Source organism: Perna viridis, chromosome 4 (genome assembly GCF_037379345.1).
Source record: "Perna viridis isolate PV_CMFRI_1.1 ecotype Kerala chromosome 4, ASM3737934v1, whole genome shotgun sequence".
Taxonomy (NCBI): Eukaryota; Metazoa; Mollusca; class Bivalvia; order Mytilida; family Mytilidae; genus Perna; species Perna viridis.
In genome coordinates, this window is record NC_142448.1 from 26,574,968 (window position 1) to 26,595,270 (window position 20,303).

The 20,303-nt window shown below is 31.5% G+C and overlaps 2 protein-coding genes across 5 annotated transcripts; one reads left to right on the forward strand and one right to left on the reverse strand.

Moving 5' to 3' along the window:
- Positions 1-209: 209 nt before the first annotated feature.
- Positions 210-8,574, reverse strand: LOC148619522 (uncharacterized). The gene is made up of 2 exons (XM_088579491.1): positions 8,300-8,574; positions 210-6,451 (listed from the first exon to the last, which is right to left on the reverse strand). The coding sequence occupies exons 1-2, from the start codon at positions 8,499-8,501 to the stop codon at positions 6,207-6,209; spliced, it is 447 nt and encodes a 148-aa protein (XP_088435617.1). The 5' UTR covers positions 8,502-8,574; the 3' UTR covers positions 210-6,206.
- A 63-nt stretch (positions 8,575-8,637) lies between these two features.
- LOC148619523 (cytosolic Fe-S cluster assembly factor NUBP2 homolog) lies at positions 8,638-19,778 on the forward strand. Of its 4 annotated transcripts, none has more exons than XM_088579495.1 (9): positions 8,638-8,825; positions 10,403-10,504; positions 12,813-12,937; positions 13,230-13,318; positions 13,547-13,656; positions 14,192-14,346; positions 15,303-15,413; positions 15,890-15,959; positions 16,601-19,778. In XM_088579495.1, exons 2-9 carry the CDS (start codon positions 10,417-10,419, stop codon positions 16,741-16,743), a joined length of 891 nt encoding a protein of 296 aa, XP_088435621.1. In that variant the 5' UTR covers positions 8,638-8,825; positions 10,403-10,416; the 3' UTR covers positions 16,744-19,778. The 4 variants fall into 4 exon arrangements, with proteins under 4 accessions (XP_088435621.1, XP_088435622.1, XP_088435620.1 ...); XM_088579496.1 differs by lacking the exon at positions 10,403-10,504 and adding an exon at positions 10,118-10,276 and having other exon boundaries at positions 8,638-8,663; XM_088579494.1 differs by having other exon boundaries at positions 8,638-8,663.
- Positions 19,779-20,303: the final 525 nt, after the last annotated feature.

Here is a 20,303-nt window from a genome sequence, read left to right on the forward strand (position 1 = left end):
AATATCATGAATGATATATAACATGGTCGGTGGCTTTTGAACTTACTTTGGTTTTTACAATAGGTTTTTTTTTTACACATGGGTTACCATCAGACTGTGCAATGTCATCAATTTCAGTTGCAGTAAGCCCACATACTTGATTCCAACTCATTATAATTTGTTCTTGAAATGAATAAACCCTGCATTCCAATTGAACTAATATAAGAGTGTTATACCATAAAAATTCTTTAATACTTCTTTACAACATTCAAATTTATAACATTAAATAAACCTTTAAACTTCATTAACAAATTCACAAAGAACATTTGACTTACACTAGTATACAAAAGAAACAACTAATGTTGACTAGTAAAACAATAACAACCTAAAGGTATGGGTACAATAATAGTAACTACTTTTTATGAAATATGAAGTGATAATATCTGATTCCTACGTCAACAACATATTTTTTCACTCTGCAATTTACTTGCACTGATGTATATAATACATTCTTCTGTTGTGTGATACGACATTTGATTTATACAATCACATATAAAAAAATTAAGCATGTATTCAGTATTATCAACATGTTACATGGTAGATGCCAATAGAACTATGGTAAAAATTGTAAAATCTACTAAAGCCAATTCGAGAAAATAGTTTATCAGTATTGCCTTTTAGTTCACTGTAGATATGCCTTAGATTCAGGCTTCATAACCATAACAAAATTTCACAAATAGAAAATTAAAAAAACAAAAATCTTCTTAAGAACGGAAGCATAAATATTAGTGATAAATATTGATTTAAAGACTATATTCTGAGCAAATGTATACATGTAAAGGCTAATACAGAGATTCAACTGAAAACTGAAGAAAAGTTAAATAATTTTATAATGGTTATATTCCTTCCACCACAATCATAAGGAATCTTGTTGTAACTTGTGTTAGTTGGACTCGCTGATCAAATTGAATCATTAAATTTAAGAACTAAACTTGAACATTAATACACTGTAACATCTATTACTATTATTTCCAAGGGAGGCAGGAACCAAACAAAAACCAACAGTTATTAGTCAACCATAAACCTGATATTAAGTACCAGTCCATATAAAATTCACACGCTACCTATGGTAGAGATGATTCAATGTCAAACAATGTTTTTGTGGTCCACATATGCTTTTATATGTGAAGATGGTCCTTTCTGTATTCAGATCTGCATTTTTGAGAAAACCATACACATACATGTACCTCCAACTAAAATCAAGAACGAGTTAACTCGTGCAAAGTATAAATTTACACACAATTTATACAATTTTTATCTCGAAAGTGCAACAACCAAATGACAAACTAAGACTGGTTATGTGGTCTATAACCATTACTGAAGTAGAAATAAAAGTGTATTTGGCGGGTTATTGACATGCATGAATCACCCGTCTGATTTTCATAAAGACTGCTACTTAAATACATATCGATGCTTAAACTGAACCAAGTATTGGTTCAGCAAGTGATATGTTTTTTTTTCAATCCTAATCTAAGTGAATACATGTATTTCGTTTTTGTATTATTAAAAAAGGCATTTATGAACATAAAATGTCACCTTTATCAGCTTGGGATAATATGAATAAATTCTTATAAATAATTCCAACAAACACAGATGTTCACAGGAATCCTGACATGCATTTTGGGAAAAAGGATAATTTGAACACATCTGATGTGGACACAAAAATAATTAGCGGTGAAATATTACAATACAAAGTAGAAAATTGCAAAATAGAAAGTCTTGTAAATGAGACAGAAATGTAAGGAAACATTATACAAAAAATACATGAAGCAAAAAAAAAAGCATAAGTAAAGAATTTATAATGGCACAATATGAGGACAGACTTTTTTGGAAAATGTACAATGTATACATAGGTGTAGTCGCAATAAGAAATGAGAAAAAAAAAACCAAAAACTTTTCAGTAAAGCTCAACAAGCGATCGTTCAAAAGGTCTAAAAATCAACTTTAATAACAACTAATTGACCATTTTAAAATTAGAGTAAACTCAGAAATTATAGGATTTTGCTAAAAAATTTGCTTCCCTGACTCTTGTTCAAACCTGAATAACATCTGAACAAGAATGACAGGAATGACCTTAATATTAATTTGCTAGAAGCAAAACTTAATATCATATGTGTTTAATGTTGCCCTTAAGTTCTCAGAACATGGGTGGGTAGATAGGTAAAAATTTTATTTTATGGACAGATAGCAAAAATCTATAACACTACTGACTACTACAGATTCTGATTAAGGACAAAAAATTATTATATTTTTTGTTGAAAAAGCCAATAAGATGTTTTGAATGGGGGCTTTTTTATGAATAATAAAAAAAAAGATTCTGAATACTTCAATACTTTTGATTAGTAGTTATATAAGAATTCATTAAGTGTCAGTCTCTGTAAGAATCAGGCAGTAAGTGAAACTTAATATGAAAAAATCCACCACTTTGAAATTGTAATTTGACTATTTGTACCAACAGAATCAAGGAAAAAAAGACAAGATTTTCCATGTCATTTTGGTAAATTGAGATACAATTTCGTTGAAATACACTAAAAAAATGTACATTTCAAGGGTAGATAACTCTGTCAGAAACCTCATTTTTCTAACATTCTAAAAATTTCTTAACAAATCTGGTGTTTCAGAGATCAAATAGTTGCATTTTTACATAGAGAAATCTTCATTGTGTGAAATTATATTGTCATATTGGTGGGATTTCGACATGAATATTTCTGATTTTTCTCATTTTGCCTGATTCTTACAAAAACTTGCACTTAATTACTGAATTTACTACCATGAGTATTCAGGTATTTGATATGTTGTTTGTTTATTATTCAAATATAAAAATACAACTGATATTATTGTAGTTCAAGTAAATTCTGGAAATATTGCAATGTTTAAATACTGTGTAAGATGCAAATGGCCAGTAATCTGGCATCAAGAAGATTTGAATTTTGGTCTTAAATGGAAAAATTGCAATAATAAATGCAAGCAATTTCTGAAATTACAGTATATACATCGGCTAAAATATCCAAGATACTGAGTGAATACTGGCTACTCCTCTGAAGGCTATAAATAGCAATCTAGTATACATATGTGTATACTAAATGCTAAGGTGGAAAAAGTCATTTCAACTTGCCTGACTTCAAGGAACTACTCTTCCTATAGTCTTTGATGCTTATTTAGATAAATTTGTCATCTTGCAAATTAATATCAATGTAATAAAGTAATAGGGGCATCAAAAAGTATTTCCCAACACATGTCCACTGGCAAGATCACCACAAATTATATGAAAGGAGTAAACCAGCACATATAACTTGTAACATGTACATTAACATACACTAATAATGATTCAGTGATTGTATTTGCTATCAACAATAAATGACTATATATTGTAAAAAAATAACTTGCCTACCGTGTAGACATTTTAAACTTTGCAGACATAGGTCATTATTTTAAAAAGAAAAGATACAATAAAATCTTCCTTTTATATAAACACATCAAAAGCTTAAGTATGAAGAATTGTCTCCCTTTTTGTTTTAAGTATAATAGGTTAAAGCAGAATTATTCCTTAATAAAAATCAATGGAAAATTTTAAATGAACATACACTAATACATTCAAATTCAAAACTCTGAATAATTAACAATACTAGTATGATGTTCAAATATACATTTCTAATATAAAATGTGCAGCACTTTGATACTGCTGCAAGAATACCTGAATAAATAATTAATAAACCTAATGGCACAGGTTGATATTTAATAAGTCTCCTACTCCTAGTATTACAGTGCAAATAAAATACATAGCATGTAGAATTTGAGGTTCTTCTTTGTATATGCGCCATTTAATAACCATTTAAAACTAACTGAACACAAATAAAAGAGAACTTTGTTTGAGGGGAGGGGGTATAAAAATTAAGTACAAAGACCCAGTAAGTTACAAGTAAGATGTGATGTGAATGTTTGCAACAAAAATCAACAAATCATAAAAGCTGGAAACATGGAAACATAATGCCATAACTATAGGTACAGTGGGAATATTCCATGGTTCTTAAATTAATATTTCATTGGTCTAATTCTTGCAGCTACATTGAGTAAAATAATATGAATAGAGTTGTTACTTTTGATAGAATGGCCATCAAATGATGATCTGCCTTAGCTAGCTACCTGGGCAATTGACAAGCAGATTAAAACATTATATCATTCGATAGTTATTGGTATCTAGGTATCATAGAAATTTATTAAATCTCCTTCTCAACTGGCCATACAACTATTTGTTAGATGGAATTGTCAAATCAACACATCCAAGATTCTATGAACTGATGTTTTTTCCATAAACCACAAAAATTGGAATCCACAAATAAAAGTAATTTCACAGTGTTTCAAAATCAAATAATTCTTTGATAAAAGTAACTCAAGCTTATTTACAATTCATTTATAGGAGAAAACTGTATTCCATTACCAGAGTATAAAAATGACCCTATAATGGTTGAAAATTAAAACTGCAATAATCAAAGGGAAAAACTTCAACAAGAGATTTCACATCTACATGTATCAAAATATTTTTTTTTTCATTCAGCAACATTATTAAAACCAAGTACAGTTTAATTATTAACATACAATTTGTAGAAAATTCCTATATATCTTTCAGTTACTGAAACATATATCAATACAATAATTCTACATTGTACATACATTTTATGGTACCAGGGTTTTATTGCACATTTAAAAAAGAAATGTACATGTACATGATTATTTATAGAACAACAGTAACATGTAAAATGTAAAACTTTTATCACATAATTTTACAATGGAATGTCGAGTACAAAGGTCCATGAACAATTACAACTAATTCACTTCTACTTTCCAAGTTTGAGCCAGTTGCGGTCATCAATTTCAACTGTATCCATCTTTTCAACAACAAAAAATATCTGACCTGATCATAATAGGTGTTACAAATAAGACATTATTTTAGCTTGAGTTTAATTTCAATAACTTTGAGAAAAGAAAAACATTTTTTTTCTAATAAGCACTTCTTCAGTTAGGTCTGTCCATGAGATATGAAAATTAAACTACTACATGTAGGCCAAAAGAAAATAAGTCTGAGGTTTCATACCCTAATAAAATGTTATGCATGGTACAGTTTGATATGACTGCAGAGGTCGAACCTTGAACAGTTTGGGATAGTGTGGACACACCATTCAAACTAGACACAACTTCTGAATTTTCATTATGATTAGTCTTTGACACAGAATATGGCCCCTTTGTGGCTCGTTATTCTTACTTGACTCAAGTCACAATAAAAAAATATAAAAAAAATTCTAGTCTTTCTTTGGTAGTATGGCACCTCAGAAAACAACTTCAAAGAAATTCATTCACTAATAATCAAGTTAATGTCATCAGGACATCAGGAAAATACATGTTTCTGGTCTCTTTAAGCCACAAATATATGAAAAGTAAACTATTTTTCTTTATGAAAAAAAAATTGGGGCAGTGATTATTTTTGCAGATTCAGAATCTTTTAAAGCTTGGAAAACAGAAGCAAATCTGCAGTAACATCACATATATTTGAACAATTGCTCCAGAGATTCAATCTTCAAAGCCATTAACTCACTTCATGCACTAATTTGCACTCTCTCTCTCTCTCTATACATTTGTATTGTATCTTGTCTTGTCAAAACATTTCTTCTGAACTAACTTGAGACCAGAAGAATACGAATTCTACTTATATTTTGTACATTAAAAATATACATATTCATTGCTATTTGATTTTTTCTTACTTGGTTAAGATAAAACTGAAGTTTAAATTTTTTCCCATGGCATGCAGTTTGTACCAAAATTATTTGTAGCCAACTGCCCCGGTGAATTTTTTCAACATTTTCCCATTACATATCTATTATAAACTAACAAAATCCACTGAATTGATACCAACCCTGATCAATCTTCACTAGTTAAGGGCAAAGGACTAATTGTCTAAAGGTGTTTACTGTACAGGTGAAATTACAACAATTCACAATTTTCTGACAGTTAACAAATAAGTTCTCAATAAGAGAGTGAATTAAACTGTATCAATTATTTACTGAACTTCATATTTAGCTTACAATACAGTGTAGTACAAAATTTTCTTCAGTCTTAGAGCCTTCTTCATTCTTGATAATCCTGAATGCAGTGATACCATACATGATATACAATCATGCATACAATTTCATCTGATCTTGTATGTCTTCAACACTTGAAACCCCAAATTTCTCATTTTGTTCTTGCATGAGTTTAAAAATTTCTTCCAGCTGTTTCCGCTGGAGTTCTTTTTCTTCAGCAATCTGTTCAGCAGTCATGGATTCTCCTATTTTTTTTTCTGCAACTCTGATTTTAGCTTTCTTAACCTCACTTTGAATATGCTCACAATATTCCATTGGGTCAATAACTAGACCATCGCCTGAAATATTTAAAATCAGTATTGATCAACTCCAACCCATTTATGGTAAAACTCACATGATATGCATGCTTGACAGGTTAGTGAAAATTTAGAATAAAATACAAGTACACAGTGAAAACAAAATACTGCAGGACAGAAACAAGGAGGAGCTATGTGCATACATGTAATTACGTTACCTCCATATAACTTTCACAGTGAAAACAAAATACTGCAGGACAGACTGATGTCTGGTAAAAACACCTTTGGTCCTACATGTATAAAAAATACATGTACATGTATTGTTTTTTTTATACATCCAAAATAAAAGAAAAGTTAAAAATATGAGAATCCATTTGGTAATCTATAAACCAATTTCTCTTTTTTCTTTATCATCCAGTTACATTTAAGTCACTGATGTAGTCAGAAAAAAGGAAGAGCCATGTACATGTACCTACATGTAATTACAGTACATCCATATTACTTTTACACAGTGAAAACAAAATACTACAGGACAGACCTTTGGTCCTACATGTAAAAAAAATACATGTACATGTATTGTTTTTTATACATCCAAAATAAAAGAAAAATTCAAAATATGAGAATCCATTTGGTAATCTATAAACTAATTTCTCTTTTTTCTTATCATCCAATGACATTTAAGTCATTGATGTAAAGTCAGAAACAAGGAAGAGCCATGTACATGTACCTACATGTAATTATGGTACCTCCATATAACTTTTAAAAAAGTACATTTTTTGTACAATGTACATGTTTGTACATACATGCATATTTGCATATGTGTATGAATATTTATTTATTTCAGAATTTCATATGCTCCAAAAATGGTAAAATGGAAATTAAGGACCTGATACACTATATTCAATTGTACATGTGCAGCATCCTATTTTAAGTCTGTGCATCAATTTTCTTGCATTTCATTTTGAAACTATTTCAACCAGCTTCTGATGATGATAAAATATTTTTTAAAAGTCCATGAGGGAGTAACAGATGCTTGATAAAACTGATTTTTACAGTCATTGATGTGTTAGACGTTATTGCCATTCCTTCTCTATATTTGTTTTTTTTTGTACATTGTTTGCTGTTATCAAAATATTAAAATGTATATTTCTCACCTACAAAATTGATACATTGATAGAAGTCCCCAATTTAATGTCACTCTGCTCTAAAATTACTTGGATGATTGATATGTAGACTTATAATACATGTACAGACAGCTAGTCAAACTGAACTGGGTTAGAAGTGCTGATTTCTTTCATTTTGTTGGTTATGGGTGTTTTTGATTAATTTTTATTATATCCTCAGTAAGAGGAAAGATTTCCATTTAAACTAATATTGTGTTTATGCAAATATTCAAATACTTCTTCCGACAATGAACCCTAGAGCTCAAAGACTTGTGATAGGCAATATACATGTATGGGTAACAAAATTCTACAAGATGGGTGAAAAGGAGTTTCCAACATGCCAACATTCCAACTCCCAAAAATCTATGATGTCAAAATATGTTTATTAAGGAGTGTTTCAGGTTCCATCTGTCACATACTATACACTTTATATTTTGACATGTATGTATTACAAATACTATATTGCAAAATATGATGTTACCAATAGGGTTTGAAAATGTTAAATAAGTGAATATGTACAGGCATCCTAATCTTTAACAGCTTCTATGCATATGAATGTACATGCATAGGCATCTGCAAACACTCTACAGGAATCTTCATACACTATATGATACAGGAGTTCTTAGTAAAATTTTTTTTACAAAAATCATCATTGATGAGATACTGTTCTGTGACAAAATGCCACACAAACCTCATGCTCTCTTTACTAACTTCAATCTGAATATACCTCTTGCAAGACTAGTGTCAGGTTCCTTGTCATCAAAAGTTCCTACTGAATTTTCTGTTTCTGAATTTTTCTCTGCATGTGTAGGACAGCCTTTTCTCCATATTTTCAAGATGTTTCGAAGGGTGTATATTGTTGATGCCAGAAGAAGTATCGAAGTGGCAATTACAGCCAAAATATACCACATGTTGTCCGAAAAATTCATTATTTCAGGTAAAAAAACAAAGAGGTGTCTATTCTGGCGTCAATATTTGAGAGAAAATCAAAGTCACCAGGACGCTTTCCATCGAATATTAAAATGAATGATAAGTCAAGAGAGGTTTCGAGAGGATACAAACTCTGAAGTGATCTATTCAAATGGCGAATGGTATGAAAATAATCTGCATGTAGCATGTGCAAAATAGCAGAAAAAATAAGCTTTTGAAATGTTGTCAACAACAACTTTCTGTTTTTTTGTTGTTGTCTGTTTTGTTTCTTTGTAACAACAAAAAGTGAAACAACTTAAATGTTTCTCGAAATAGGGACTGAAGTTAGCTCACAATATTTAGATAATTTACTATTACTATTAGTGTTATATTGGCAAACATGTACAGTATTTCAGTAGTGACAAAAATCGAATTTAAAATTAGAGTTTAATAATTACCACATTTGAATATTCATATGACTGATATATCATTACAATTGTGGAAGGTCTGTTTTTTAATGGAGGTCCAAGGGTGGTGTTATATAATGAGCTGAAAAATATTTTGAAAAACTTTCATCAAAACATCCATCAAGCAGTGTACATTCTCAACTGAGAAACTGGCTATAATACAATAAGCAAAAAATGACAAATTTGGCAACATCGTTTTATGATTCTCAAGGTTTTTGGAACGTCTAGGCACTTGAAAATCGAGGAGCTGTAGAGAGTTTTCAAAATGCCGTAGATAACTTGGCAAAGTTAAATTCAAAATTCATTGCAGCTGTATTTTTGTGTTTTGAAATCTTCCAAACAATCTTTAAATAGGCTGATCAAGGTCATTTCAATTTTTCATTATATGGTTTAAGGATTAAGGCTTGCTATTTCAGAAATTTGAAATTATCATTAGTAGTTAATTTTAAGTCTGATATCACACTGAAAAAAATATTAACTGAATGTCTTTGCTGTTATAATTTGAAGCTTGAGTGAAGATTTGGTTAGTTTGATCCTAGATGTCTTGCATAGTCTACCCTTGCAAAGATTCTGTCAGTAACTGATGTCTATTTAAGAGATGAAAACAGAGTTTTTGTATAGTTTGATATCACAGTCTTAAGAAGAATACTAGCAATTATCACAAAAAAAAGCTCCACCAATCGGAAATAATGTTACATAATAAAAGTATGCCATGGTATAGAATGAGCCTTAAGTCAGTTCATTGACAGATTTAATTCTGCTTCACAAATTCAAGAAGTAAGGTTGTGGATCATAAGTTCTCAGAATATCTAGATGACATATACATGTACATGTAAAGGATATTTAAAAATCATATAATCAACATAAGGTTGTTAAACTTGCAATATTCACCTTTTCTATTCAGTGTTAATGTCTCAAGAGAAAGATTTAAGCTTAAAAAATGTCTTGGTGTACTGTACCCTTCATTTTGTATTTTGCATGAATGACAAAATTCCCATCGTACACACAGTCTGCAAGATTTTGCATTTGACATCAGTATTTTTCTTGGTCAGGGTGGATCTTTATGGATTTTTTGTGCATGCATGCATGATTCAAATTCTATATTTAACATAAGCATCTAAATTTAAATACCTGTTTTATATTTAAGTTCCTTTTTGATCTGATGATAGGTAACTAGTATGATAAGTCTGGTCTGGCTAGTAGTGGGGTAGGATGAACTGAACTACACTGCTGTCTTAATGAAATGATATAATCAGTCTTCATCAGAGTATAATAAGCTGTTAGTTTGGCTATGTTTCAAATAGGAATCAAAGAACGTTCTGATTTTGGTTAGAATATATTTTATTTTCAGTTGTAAAGCTTTTTAAAGATGAAAAAGTAACTTGGAAACATGAGCATTTTACATAAATGTCCTATTTTTTTAAAAGTACAGTATCATATATTGTAATTCTTAGATTAAATTGAAATAATGTCAACCCAAGGTAAAAAACGGAAGCATAGTGAATATTCTTCGCCTGTTCTCCCTGCCGGCAGCAGTTCAAGTTTGTCTGCTGAAGGTTAGTACTTCAATATTTGCATGTTTGTTGTAGGTTCTAAATGGTGTATGTGCCCCAGCTTTGAAAGTGGGAGATATATAGTGACCATGGTGTCTATCTGTCTGTCCATCTTTCTAGTCGTTTGTCCCTTCATTTGCCTACAACTTTTTCCTTAGTTATCTCTGTAACTATTAATTATAGCTACTTGATTTTTTGACAGAAACTTAATAAGGGTATGCCATACCGTAGGATCCAGACTAAAGCCACTTCAAAATCCTATTAGATGACTTATGATTTAATTTGATGACATGGATAGAGGCTTTTTCGCTTGTTGTTATTCTTAATCTGTTATCTGGGAGATATTTAAAAAAAGATCTGTATGTATGGAATTTAATTTATAATTTGATGAAAAGGTGAAATAATGTAACATAACAAAATGTAATGTTTTACTAGATATTTTGATTTAACAGATGACCTCAGGGAATTCATTATCTTCAAATATAAAAAAAGCTTCCTTTAAACAGTTGAAATAAAAGTCATTGATGCTAAAAATTAGTTTTTGCATCATGAATTTTAATTAACCTGAGATTTAAAGATTGAGGGTAAGTTAAAAGTGTACTACATAACGAGAATAGGTATGGTGAATATGTCAAAAGAGACAACAACCCCACTGAGATGAAAATGTCAGCCCAAGGTCACCTATAGATCTTCAGACAAGAAAACCCTAACTCCACAGGATAGGCTGCAGCTGGCCCCAAAACATTAATAATTACACTTGTAGAGATAAAGAGTTGCCCCTTTATATTCCAGGAACATACTGTGAAGGTACTATTGTTTGTGGGGTACCAATTTTTGGTGTTTTTTTGTGGATAGGCTAAACCATGAAATTTGGTTCCTAATGAAATTTCCATTGATGTTTATATTGAAAATTTCAAAACCAAGAATTTAAGAATCTACAAACTTGCCTTTCTTCCCAAATCTACGAAAATTGGAATCCATGAATAAAAGTACTTTCACAGTATAAATAAACTGAAGGTGAAACGAAACAAGACACGCAGAGGCCAAAAGTTCCTGACTTTGGACAGGCGCAAAAAAATATGGCAGGGTAAAAATACTTCGGTGCGATTACAACCCTCTCCCTTTAAATTCTGGCCACGATGGAAAAAATATTACACAATTAAACACACCTAAAAATCAGTTTAATAAAGCCAGAATTGCTTGTTACTACGGAAATAAAGAAACTGAATACAAATTAAACAACTGTACAAACGATGGACTACTAGTAGTTAACTGACATGCCAGCTCCAGACCTGTTTAAACCTACAAAAAGTTATTTTCCCATTTTATGTAAAAATCAATCCCAATTCTTCCCATGCAGGGTTGAGAACAGTTCCGTGCCTAGATTAGTTTTAAAGAAGAAATTTACTCCTGTTCTTCGCCCTACATTGGTTTGCTTGATGTTGACCTATGTGGACCAAGTGTTCCTATATTGTACATGTATTATTTACATGTACAATAGTCTAGGAAACTGTATTTACCACTCAAACATATTCTTTTTAAGATGGGTTTGATTTTTTCCAGGTTTAAGTATAGCCTAGCTTGATTTCATTGTCTTTCTCTGTTGGTCATAATGAATGAGACATAACATACATATGTATATACACATTTTGAATGTCTTTGGAATAAGTTAAATTCACTTGGTTTAGAATTGGTATTGGGAAGTAGTTCATGAAAAAAACTCAATTCAATAGCATGGATCAGCCTGTTTCAAAATTTTCACTGAAGTAATTTTTTGTTACAGCCTTACAGGTTGTGTAGGATGTTAATCCATAGCCTGGCATGTTACATTGACTAATACATGTACTATTTTCAAGACTCTAAACATATAGCTGAAGTTGTGTAAGATCTAACCTGTACAATTCTTCACATTATACATGTTTATTCCCCATGCAGAGCATATCATTCTTTATTATTACTGGACAAAATAATATCATGTTAGGTTCATCACTTTATCATAATCAGTCTGAATTTCTTTGACCTTGCAACACTCCTCTTTTTTTATTTGGATATTGATATGGCAGATACAGGGTCAAAATGAAATTCAGACTTCCCATGATGAAGTATATGACTTTTCCTTTTTAGAGTTCAGTATGATCCTAACTCCTATATTGGGAGACGAAGTCTTTTTTATATAAAAAAAGCAAATTGAACATATTATGTTGGTCACAATTTTCTAGTCCCATGTACCAGTATAAGATAGACTAGACCAATAAACAATTGGACTACCAATCAACTACTGGTAATTTACATGTACATTTTTGTATTTCAGTAAATCTGTCCGACCACCTGTCCTGTGTGAAGCATGTTATTCTTGTCTTGTCTGGTAAAGGAGGAGTTGGGAAGAGCACTGTGGCCACACAAATAGCCCTTGGTCTGAAACAGAAGGGCAAAAAGGTAAGGAAGGCAAATTGTACAGATACTAAAAACATTTCAGGCTTTTTAAGGGTTAGATCGATTTGAATAAATACTAAAAATTAGGTTGTGGATAAAATATGGGTTGGTCAGGAACCAGGGAAAACTGATATGCCTATCAATAAACATGGCCATGCTGAAATTTACTTGCATGTGTATAACTCAAAAAGAAGCTGGGACCAGTTATTTCATTTATTTCTAGGGGTCATTTTTAACAACTCTATGCCTAGATATGTTTTGAAGAAGCAATTTACTCCTCTATTCTTCTCCCTAGGTTGGTTTGCTTGATGTTGACCTATGTGGACCAAGTGTTCCTAAAATGTTTAATGTGGAAGAAAATGATATTCACCAATGTGCTGAAGGGTAAGTTTAACTTTTCCAAAAATGAATCTTCCCAGGCAATGTTCAGGTCAGTGATATTTTTTAGTTTTTTTTTTTTAGATTGTCTCATCCTTTTTTATTGGGAAAAAATGTGTTATTATTTTTCACTGGAAAATTTGGAACCTTGAACATGTAGTTACCGGTAAATGATTCATTTTATAGAAGATATCTTTGTTGCCTTTATTTATATTGTATCTGTATTTATTTTAGGTGGTTACCAGTCTATGTAGATAAAGAACAGCAATTAGGGGTGATGTCGATTGCTTTCCTTCTGGATAACAAAGATGAAGCTGTGGTGTGGAGAGGTCCTAAAAAATCAGGTACTATTTATATTGAAGAAGTCTTTATTGAAGTTCAAATGGTCCTCATTTTTGTACTTTTGCCACATGAAGTGGTGAGGTATTTTGTGATACACTTAAAAGTGGTGTCCATCTGTCCATCCATCTGTCTGTCCCAGGTGGTTTCCAGATGATAACTTGAGAAAGGATCAGTGATGTTTTTAGTGACTTTGCACAGTTGTTAAGTACCATGAAATACAGGTAAAGTCAAAATGTAGTTTTCGAGCTAGGCCATTTTGACAACTTTTCCATACATCTTTTTTACCATTACATGGTGGGAATTCACTTAATTTTCCATTAATGACCTATTTTTGTAATTAAACCTCTGATAAATGTAATGCTATTAAAAAAGCCACTTGCGAAGAAAATAATGACTAACTGTGAAAATCGTACTGCTGTTAATCTGGTTGGTTGGTTCTGTGTTGAATGTTACAAATAGCACTGTGCTTTACTGCTTCAAGATTTTTTTAATAGACACATAGTATTGTAAGTATTACTATTTTGTGTACAATTTTAGCAATGATTAAACAGTTTCTGAATGATGTTGTGTGGAGAGATATGGACTATTTGATTATTGACACACCACCTGGCACATCTGATGAACATATATCAGTAGTAGAGAATTTAAAGGCTTATAACCCAGATGGTGCCATTCTAATCACTACACCTCAGGTGAGATTATTAGCTGGTTAATGTTCAGGTTGTGTATTATTATAGTCCTTTTTTATATTCCTGACTTTGGCTTCATATTTTAAGATTTTAAGCATAGGGAAGTAAATTTCTACAAATATTTATCCGCCAGACTGCTTTACTGTCAAATTGGAGCAATGGACAGCAGTAGACTTCAAATTCATGTATTAAACCTATTAGAACCACTGTAAGTACTTGAATACTTTTAAAAAACTTATTTCAAACCATTCAGGTACTTGCTGAAGTGAAAATAATTAAAGTTTCCAAGAAAAGTGTTAACTGTTTTCCATTTCTCCAATGAGACAGGCAACCAGGTTGTCGGGGGTTGGTCGGTTACGTCCCTTTGAAAAACTTCTTAAAATGGCTGGCATTCCGTAAATATGAAAACGACTATTGAGTTGGCCTAGGGTACTGTATTTGATACAACATACAAGTTATATGAACAGACTTAACATTTAGATTGGAATGGGACAGGGTAGTGTTTTGAGAGGGACTTCTGGCAGTAGAAGGGGCAGAACCAAAATACTCTAAAATGTTGGTACGATAACTGGTCAGTGACCCTTTGGGTGGTCATATGATGACAGGAAGACTTCATATATCTTTGTTACTCTGGTGTAGATCCATCTGGTATTTAAATACAAATGTACCATGTTTGTAGACTCTAGTAGTCCATGGTTTTGTTGAAAATAATAAAAGACAGAAATGGATGAATTAAGTGTCAAGTATGTTTTTATTTCTTTTATTTTTGCTCAGTAGAGTTAAGGATTAGTTTTATTAAACAAGTATGCCTGCTTCATCATGTAAAAAACTAATTCCAAAAAATTGGCTTCCTTGCATTGTGGCCCTGCCAACCTAAAATTCGCCTTCATTTTTTGTTTGTTGAACCCTCTGTAGTTTTACTCATCAGACATTTACGCTATTCTAATTTTGTATTACAGGCAGTAGCTGTTGGTGATGTAGTCAGGGAGTTGACATTTTGTAAAAAGACACATATTCCTATAATGGGATTGATTGAAAACATGAGTGGATTTGTATGCCCTCACTGCTCTGTAAGTTGATTTCTTGATATTGTAAATGAAAGATTGGAAAGGTATTTCTTAAAAATAGATTACACTAGATATTTTATCTAAAAAAAGTGTTTTTTATTGCACAACTAGGGGCACACTTTTATTCTGTAAAATCCATTTTAATGAGCACCTGTTTGAAATAGGCACATGCACATGGCAGTCACATATTAAAAATAATCTGGAAATGAAATCTAAAATATTTTTCAGAACACACATATATAACAAAAACAATACAATGCTACACACACAAACAAGCACCCTAAGCTAAATGCTGCTTTTAATTGACAACCTACCTCTGTATAAGGGACATCTTCTTGCATTTCTTTGATTTTGACTTGACTATATGAATAATAGAAGTACATGTAATTTTAATATTTAATTTCCATTAGTTTGTTCCTCATCTGGAATTAATAGATTTATTGCTGATGTTTTTATTTGTGGTGTTAATTTTTTTACAGGAATGTACCAATGTGTTCTCAAAAGGTGGAGGAGAAGCTCTGGCCAAAAAGTATCATATTCCTTTCTTAGGTTAGTAACTTGAATTGTTAAGTACATGAGCTGGCATCCAGAAAGCAATAAAAACAGTACAAGTGAAAGTGGAAATATGTTGAATTAAACTTAAACTAAATATAGATAAAACGACAAAAAAGTTCTAAAAGACTTGCGTGCTCATTAGTTCCATTGGTTTGTTAAGATTTAACATGGACTCAAGTCTTACGAGTGCTTTATGAAACGATGCCCTGGTAGATTGGATCTATCGAGTACTTTAATACTCAACAAAGCTTCTTTAATACCCATAATGAAGCAAATCTAAATAGTTGAATATTGATATAAGACTGTTCTGTGTTTTAAAAAAAAACGAGAAAACTTTGCATCAATCTTTTTTTCTTAAAATTTTAATGTAGCTTAAAATGTGAAACTTAGTTTTGCAAAAATGCAGGCATTATATTTTTCTGTTTAAAAATGGAATTTTACCTTTTTTTCATTCAGTGTTTTGCCTTCTAACATTATTTATAGTGTAAATACTTCCTATTAAGGATTTCAGATTTTTTTTTTTCAGCTGAGTAAAATTTTGTCTGAAAATTGAGAAATACTATCTGAACTACTTAAAGAATGAATAAAATGCATTGCTGTTGTATCATGCTGCTTTTGACTTTTTGTGTTTTCAGGATGTATTCCTCTAGACCCACAGTTAACCCAGTGTTTAGAAGAAGGGAAAAGTTTTGTTGACCATTTCAAAACATCACCGACCATGACAGCCTTAGACAAAGTACTTGATAAACTGATTTTAGTGGATAGAGATTTTTTATAGTAATTGATAAGTGCTGTGCTTGTTCAATGGCAGTCATTGACAGATGCTAACAGTGCTCTGCAATGGTACAGTGATGTTCATTTACTTTATGTATTTTGAACTGCGCTCTGTGCTTTATAGATAATGGCAGTCATTTACTATTATGAAGTTCTCCATGTTTTGAATATGGTTGTCATTCACTGGAATGAACAGTGTTCAGGACTACTTAGGTTTTATACAAATTTTTATCAGTTATTTGATTTATCACTACGAGTCTGGATCAGAGCTGTCATACAATACACAGCCTCCTTGTTAATAATGACTATATCTTTTTATAGACTTCCTGATACCCTGTCAGTCTGATGGTCCTGATTGAGTTTGGTTGGACTGATATCTTGAAAAAAATTGTCTCTTTACACATCTGATGCAAATTTTCTTTTTTGATATCCCTTTAGCAGAGTGCCCACTACATCCCCTACAGAATATTTTTCAGTAAAGCAAAACTTTCACATTTGTCAGCCCAAATGACTGACAGCTTATCAGCAAGTCTCAGGAAGTTTCCTTTTAATCAAACACATAGAATTCTGAAAAAAAATGTACTGTTGATCTTCTTAAATGGACGTAAAATTTCTGGCAAATAGACACAAATTTTAAAGATTTGTTAATCCAAGAACTACATTGTGCTAATGAAAAACTGAACTGAAACTTGTTTTCAGTTTTGGTCTACCCTAAGTAGAAGATTGTGTTACATTCATATTGATATTTAGAGCTTCATTTTCACTGCTGGTACGAAATCACAATTAATTCCCCTTGATTTTTCATTGGAAATGAATATAGTTCCTTTTTTTTAGTGTGTTTCTTCCTGATTTTTTTCTTTGCTGTCACAAACTTTATTGCTTAGTATTAACTGCAGAAATGTAGGGCAAGGATCAAATTTACAAGGGATTTTTTTTTCCTTCTGTAATTTTATGTAGAAGTTGTGATTTGGTCCTATGAAAGAAGGTCAAAATTTAGGACATTTGGCAGTGGTCACTTTTCATGTCTACGGGGTCTCTGAAGCAAAGTTGCTAAAAACAAAAAATGATGGTGAATTTTTTTGGCACTCTTATAGAAATCTGCTTTTATACATGTTTCCATATTGGTGAAGTTTGAATGAGTTTGAAGCGGTGGAATTTTTTTTATATGTCAAGATGGGTCTGTTGAAATGCACTATGAAATTAATTGTGTCCTCGTACCTATAATGCTATAACTAGACAAAATAAACATTAAAAAAATAGCATGTTCATCTCTAGTTATCAGTATGTAACAGGTGCAATAATACATTTTAGCATAACATTAGTCAGTGTGTGTATAGAAGAACCACACTGCTCAAAATTTCAATAATTCATGCGGAAATGCACTGCTGAAAATTGAAAATAGGATATGAAAATGTATTGCTACATTACTGTGCTGAATTATCCATATTATCCAGAGATGTGCTTTGTAATTATATATGGTTACGCAGTATTATCAACATAAGAGAAATTTGTTTTTACTGTCAATCCACTGTTTTTCTGTATGATGTTAAGTCTGTTGCAATCTTATTAAAATCAGTTATTATGATTCATTGCCTTAAACTTGCAAACGTAACGTATTACGACTGCCTTACACTGGCTAACGTAACGTATTACAACTGCCTTACACTGGCTAGCGTAAGGTATTACGACTGCCTTACACTGGCTAAAGTAATGTATTACGACTGCCTTACACTGGCTAACGTAATGTATTATGACTGCCTTACACTCGCTAACATAACGTATTACGACAGCTGATTTTAAGTAAGTTGATTCAGTTGATTTTTTAAAAATAGTCAATTTATTTTGTCACATTAAAACAAGTAATTTGTTTTGAAATATATTGTATGTTTCATAAATGACAACGAAACCCCAAAATCTTCAGTATTTCCCTAATAGTATCATAAATACTATATTTTAGGCAATGATTTAGTTCTCTAGTCTATTTTGAAAGGGTAATTCATTGTTCATTTTAGCTCACCTGGCCATAGGCCACATGTGCTATTGCCACACTTGTGTCTGTCATCATCCATCGTCATCCATCATCATTTTTAACCATTTTTTTTAAACTCTTCACCTCTGAAACTACAAGACCCATCAGAACCAAACTTTGTATGAATGTTCCTTAGGATATTTTGCATAGGACGGTTGTGGGGATTTTTGATCCGTCAAAAACAGAGGTGTTGTTACTAAAAATAGAACAAAGGGGTCATATAGGATTTTTTCACATATATTTCCATAATTGTTAGGTTTAGCCAAATTCTTACATGGGTAAAAGTGTTCAGCATGATGAGATCTATCTCTGGTGAAATTTTTGTTTTGATCCGTTAAGCCATGTTGGAGTTATTGCTTTTTTTCCCACATTTTTTCCCTATTTTTCTAATATTTCAAAAATCTTCTCTGAAACTACAAGACCAATCAGAACCAAACTTGGTATGAAATTTCCTTAGGGGATTTAATGCGTGGAAAAACATTGCCTCTTATACTAAAAATAGAACATACGGGTCAGACATTGGTTTTTTGCATATATTCTAAAAAAAATGTTAGGATAAGATGAATTCTTTCAATTGTTGAAATGATCCTCATTATAAGACCTACAAAAGTCTTTATTAGGTCAAAGTTGTCAGATGACTCCTTGTTAGAGTTATTGTGCTTGAAAGATGAAAAATTGTCCTTGTGATAAGGCTTACAAAAGTGTGCAGAAATCAAAGTTGTTGGACGACTGTTTGTTAGAGTTATTGAAGAGCATTTATGTGGCAACAAAAAGTAAAAATAAAACGCCTGCATGATTGATTTTATTAGCTTACGGCTAATTTTGAATGTCTCAAAATTTGTTGGTTATTCTGTTGTTCTGTAAGCCAGTATTGATAAACCTAACATTTTAAAAATCAATGGTTGCTCTGTCTGGAAGTTATAACTGTTAATGATTATGGTTGAAGATATTATGTCTATTGTATTGTGTATAATGTATTATCATTAAATGATTAAATCGGAATACATGTACATGTATATATTTTTACTGTCCTCTTAGATGGGTAGTCATATGGTAAACTGTTGTCTGTCTGTCTGTTGTTGACACTTTGTACTTTAACTAAAATTGTTTTTAGCAGTTTTCATGAAACTTTAGTGGACTGTGTATACTAGTATCTGTTGATTTTTTTTTAAGAAAGCAATTACCTGCTATCTATCTGTAGACAAGAAAGCTCATCCAACAGAGCAGGTTTATTTCTGTAATCATATTCTTCTGTATACCCTGTGCCATTATATGAGGATCCAAATGGATGTTGCCAAAAATTCTGAGGACACTTAGACTATTCTTTCACCTGGTCCATTCTAAATCTTTTGCGTTTGGTGAATCATGAATTGCTAATTATCTTTATCTTACAGTTTCTAAGTATATATTATATGTTGTGCAGATTTGTTTACCCAAAACTCTTTTTTATGCAGTATACCTGTCTGTAATTTTCTTGAACTTTGGTATTGTCTATACTTTATAAATGGAGTTTTCTGATTAATATTTTGTACTGT

Bases quoted from the DNA above. Each gene is read 5' to 3' on its own strand.
- LOC148619522 (XM_088579491.1), bottom strand. From the start codon at position 8,501: ATGAATTTTTCGGACAACATGTGGTATATTTTGGCTGTAATTGCCACT. The intron at 6,452-8,299 runs GTATATTCAGAT...TAAATATTTCAG, and splicing joins TGACACTAGTCTTGCAAGAG to GCGATGGTCTAGTTATTGAC.
- LOC148619523 (XM_088579495.1), top strand. From the start codon at position 10,417: ATGTCAACCCAAGGTAAAAAACGGAAGCATAGTGAATATTCTTCGCCT. The intron at 13,319-13,546 runs GTAAGTTTAACT...TATTTATTTTAG, and splicing joins ATTCACCAATGTGCTGAAGG to GTGGTTACCAGTCTATGTAG. The intron at 13,657-14,191 runs GTACTATTTATA...GTACAATTTTAG, and splicing joins GAGAGGTCCTAAAAAATCAG to CAATGATTAAACAGTTTCTG.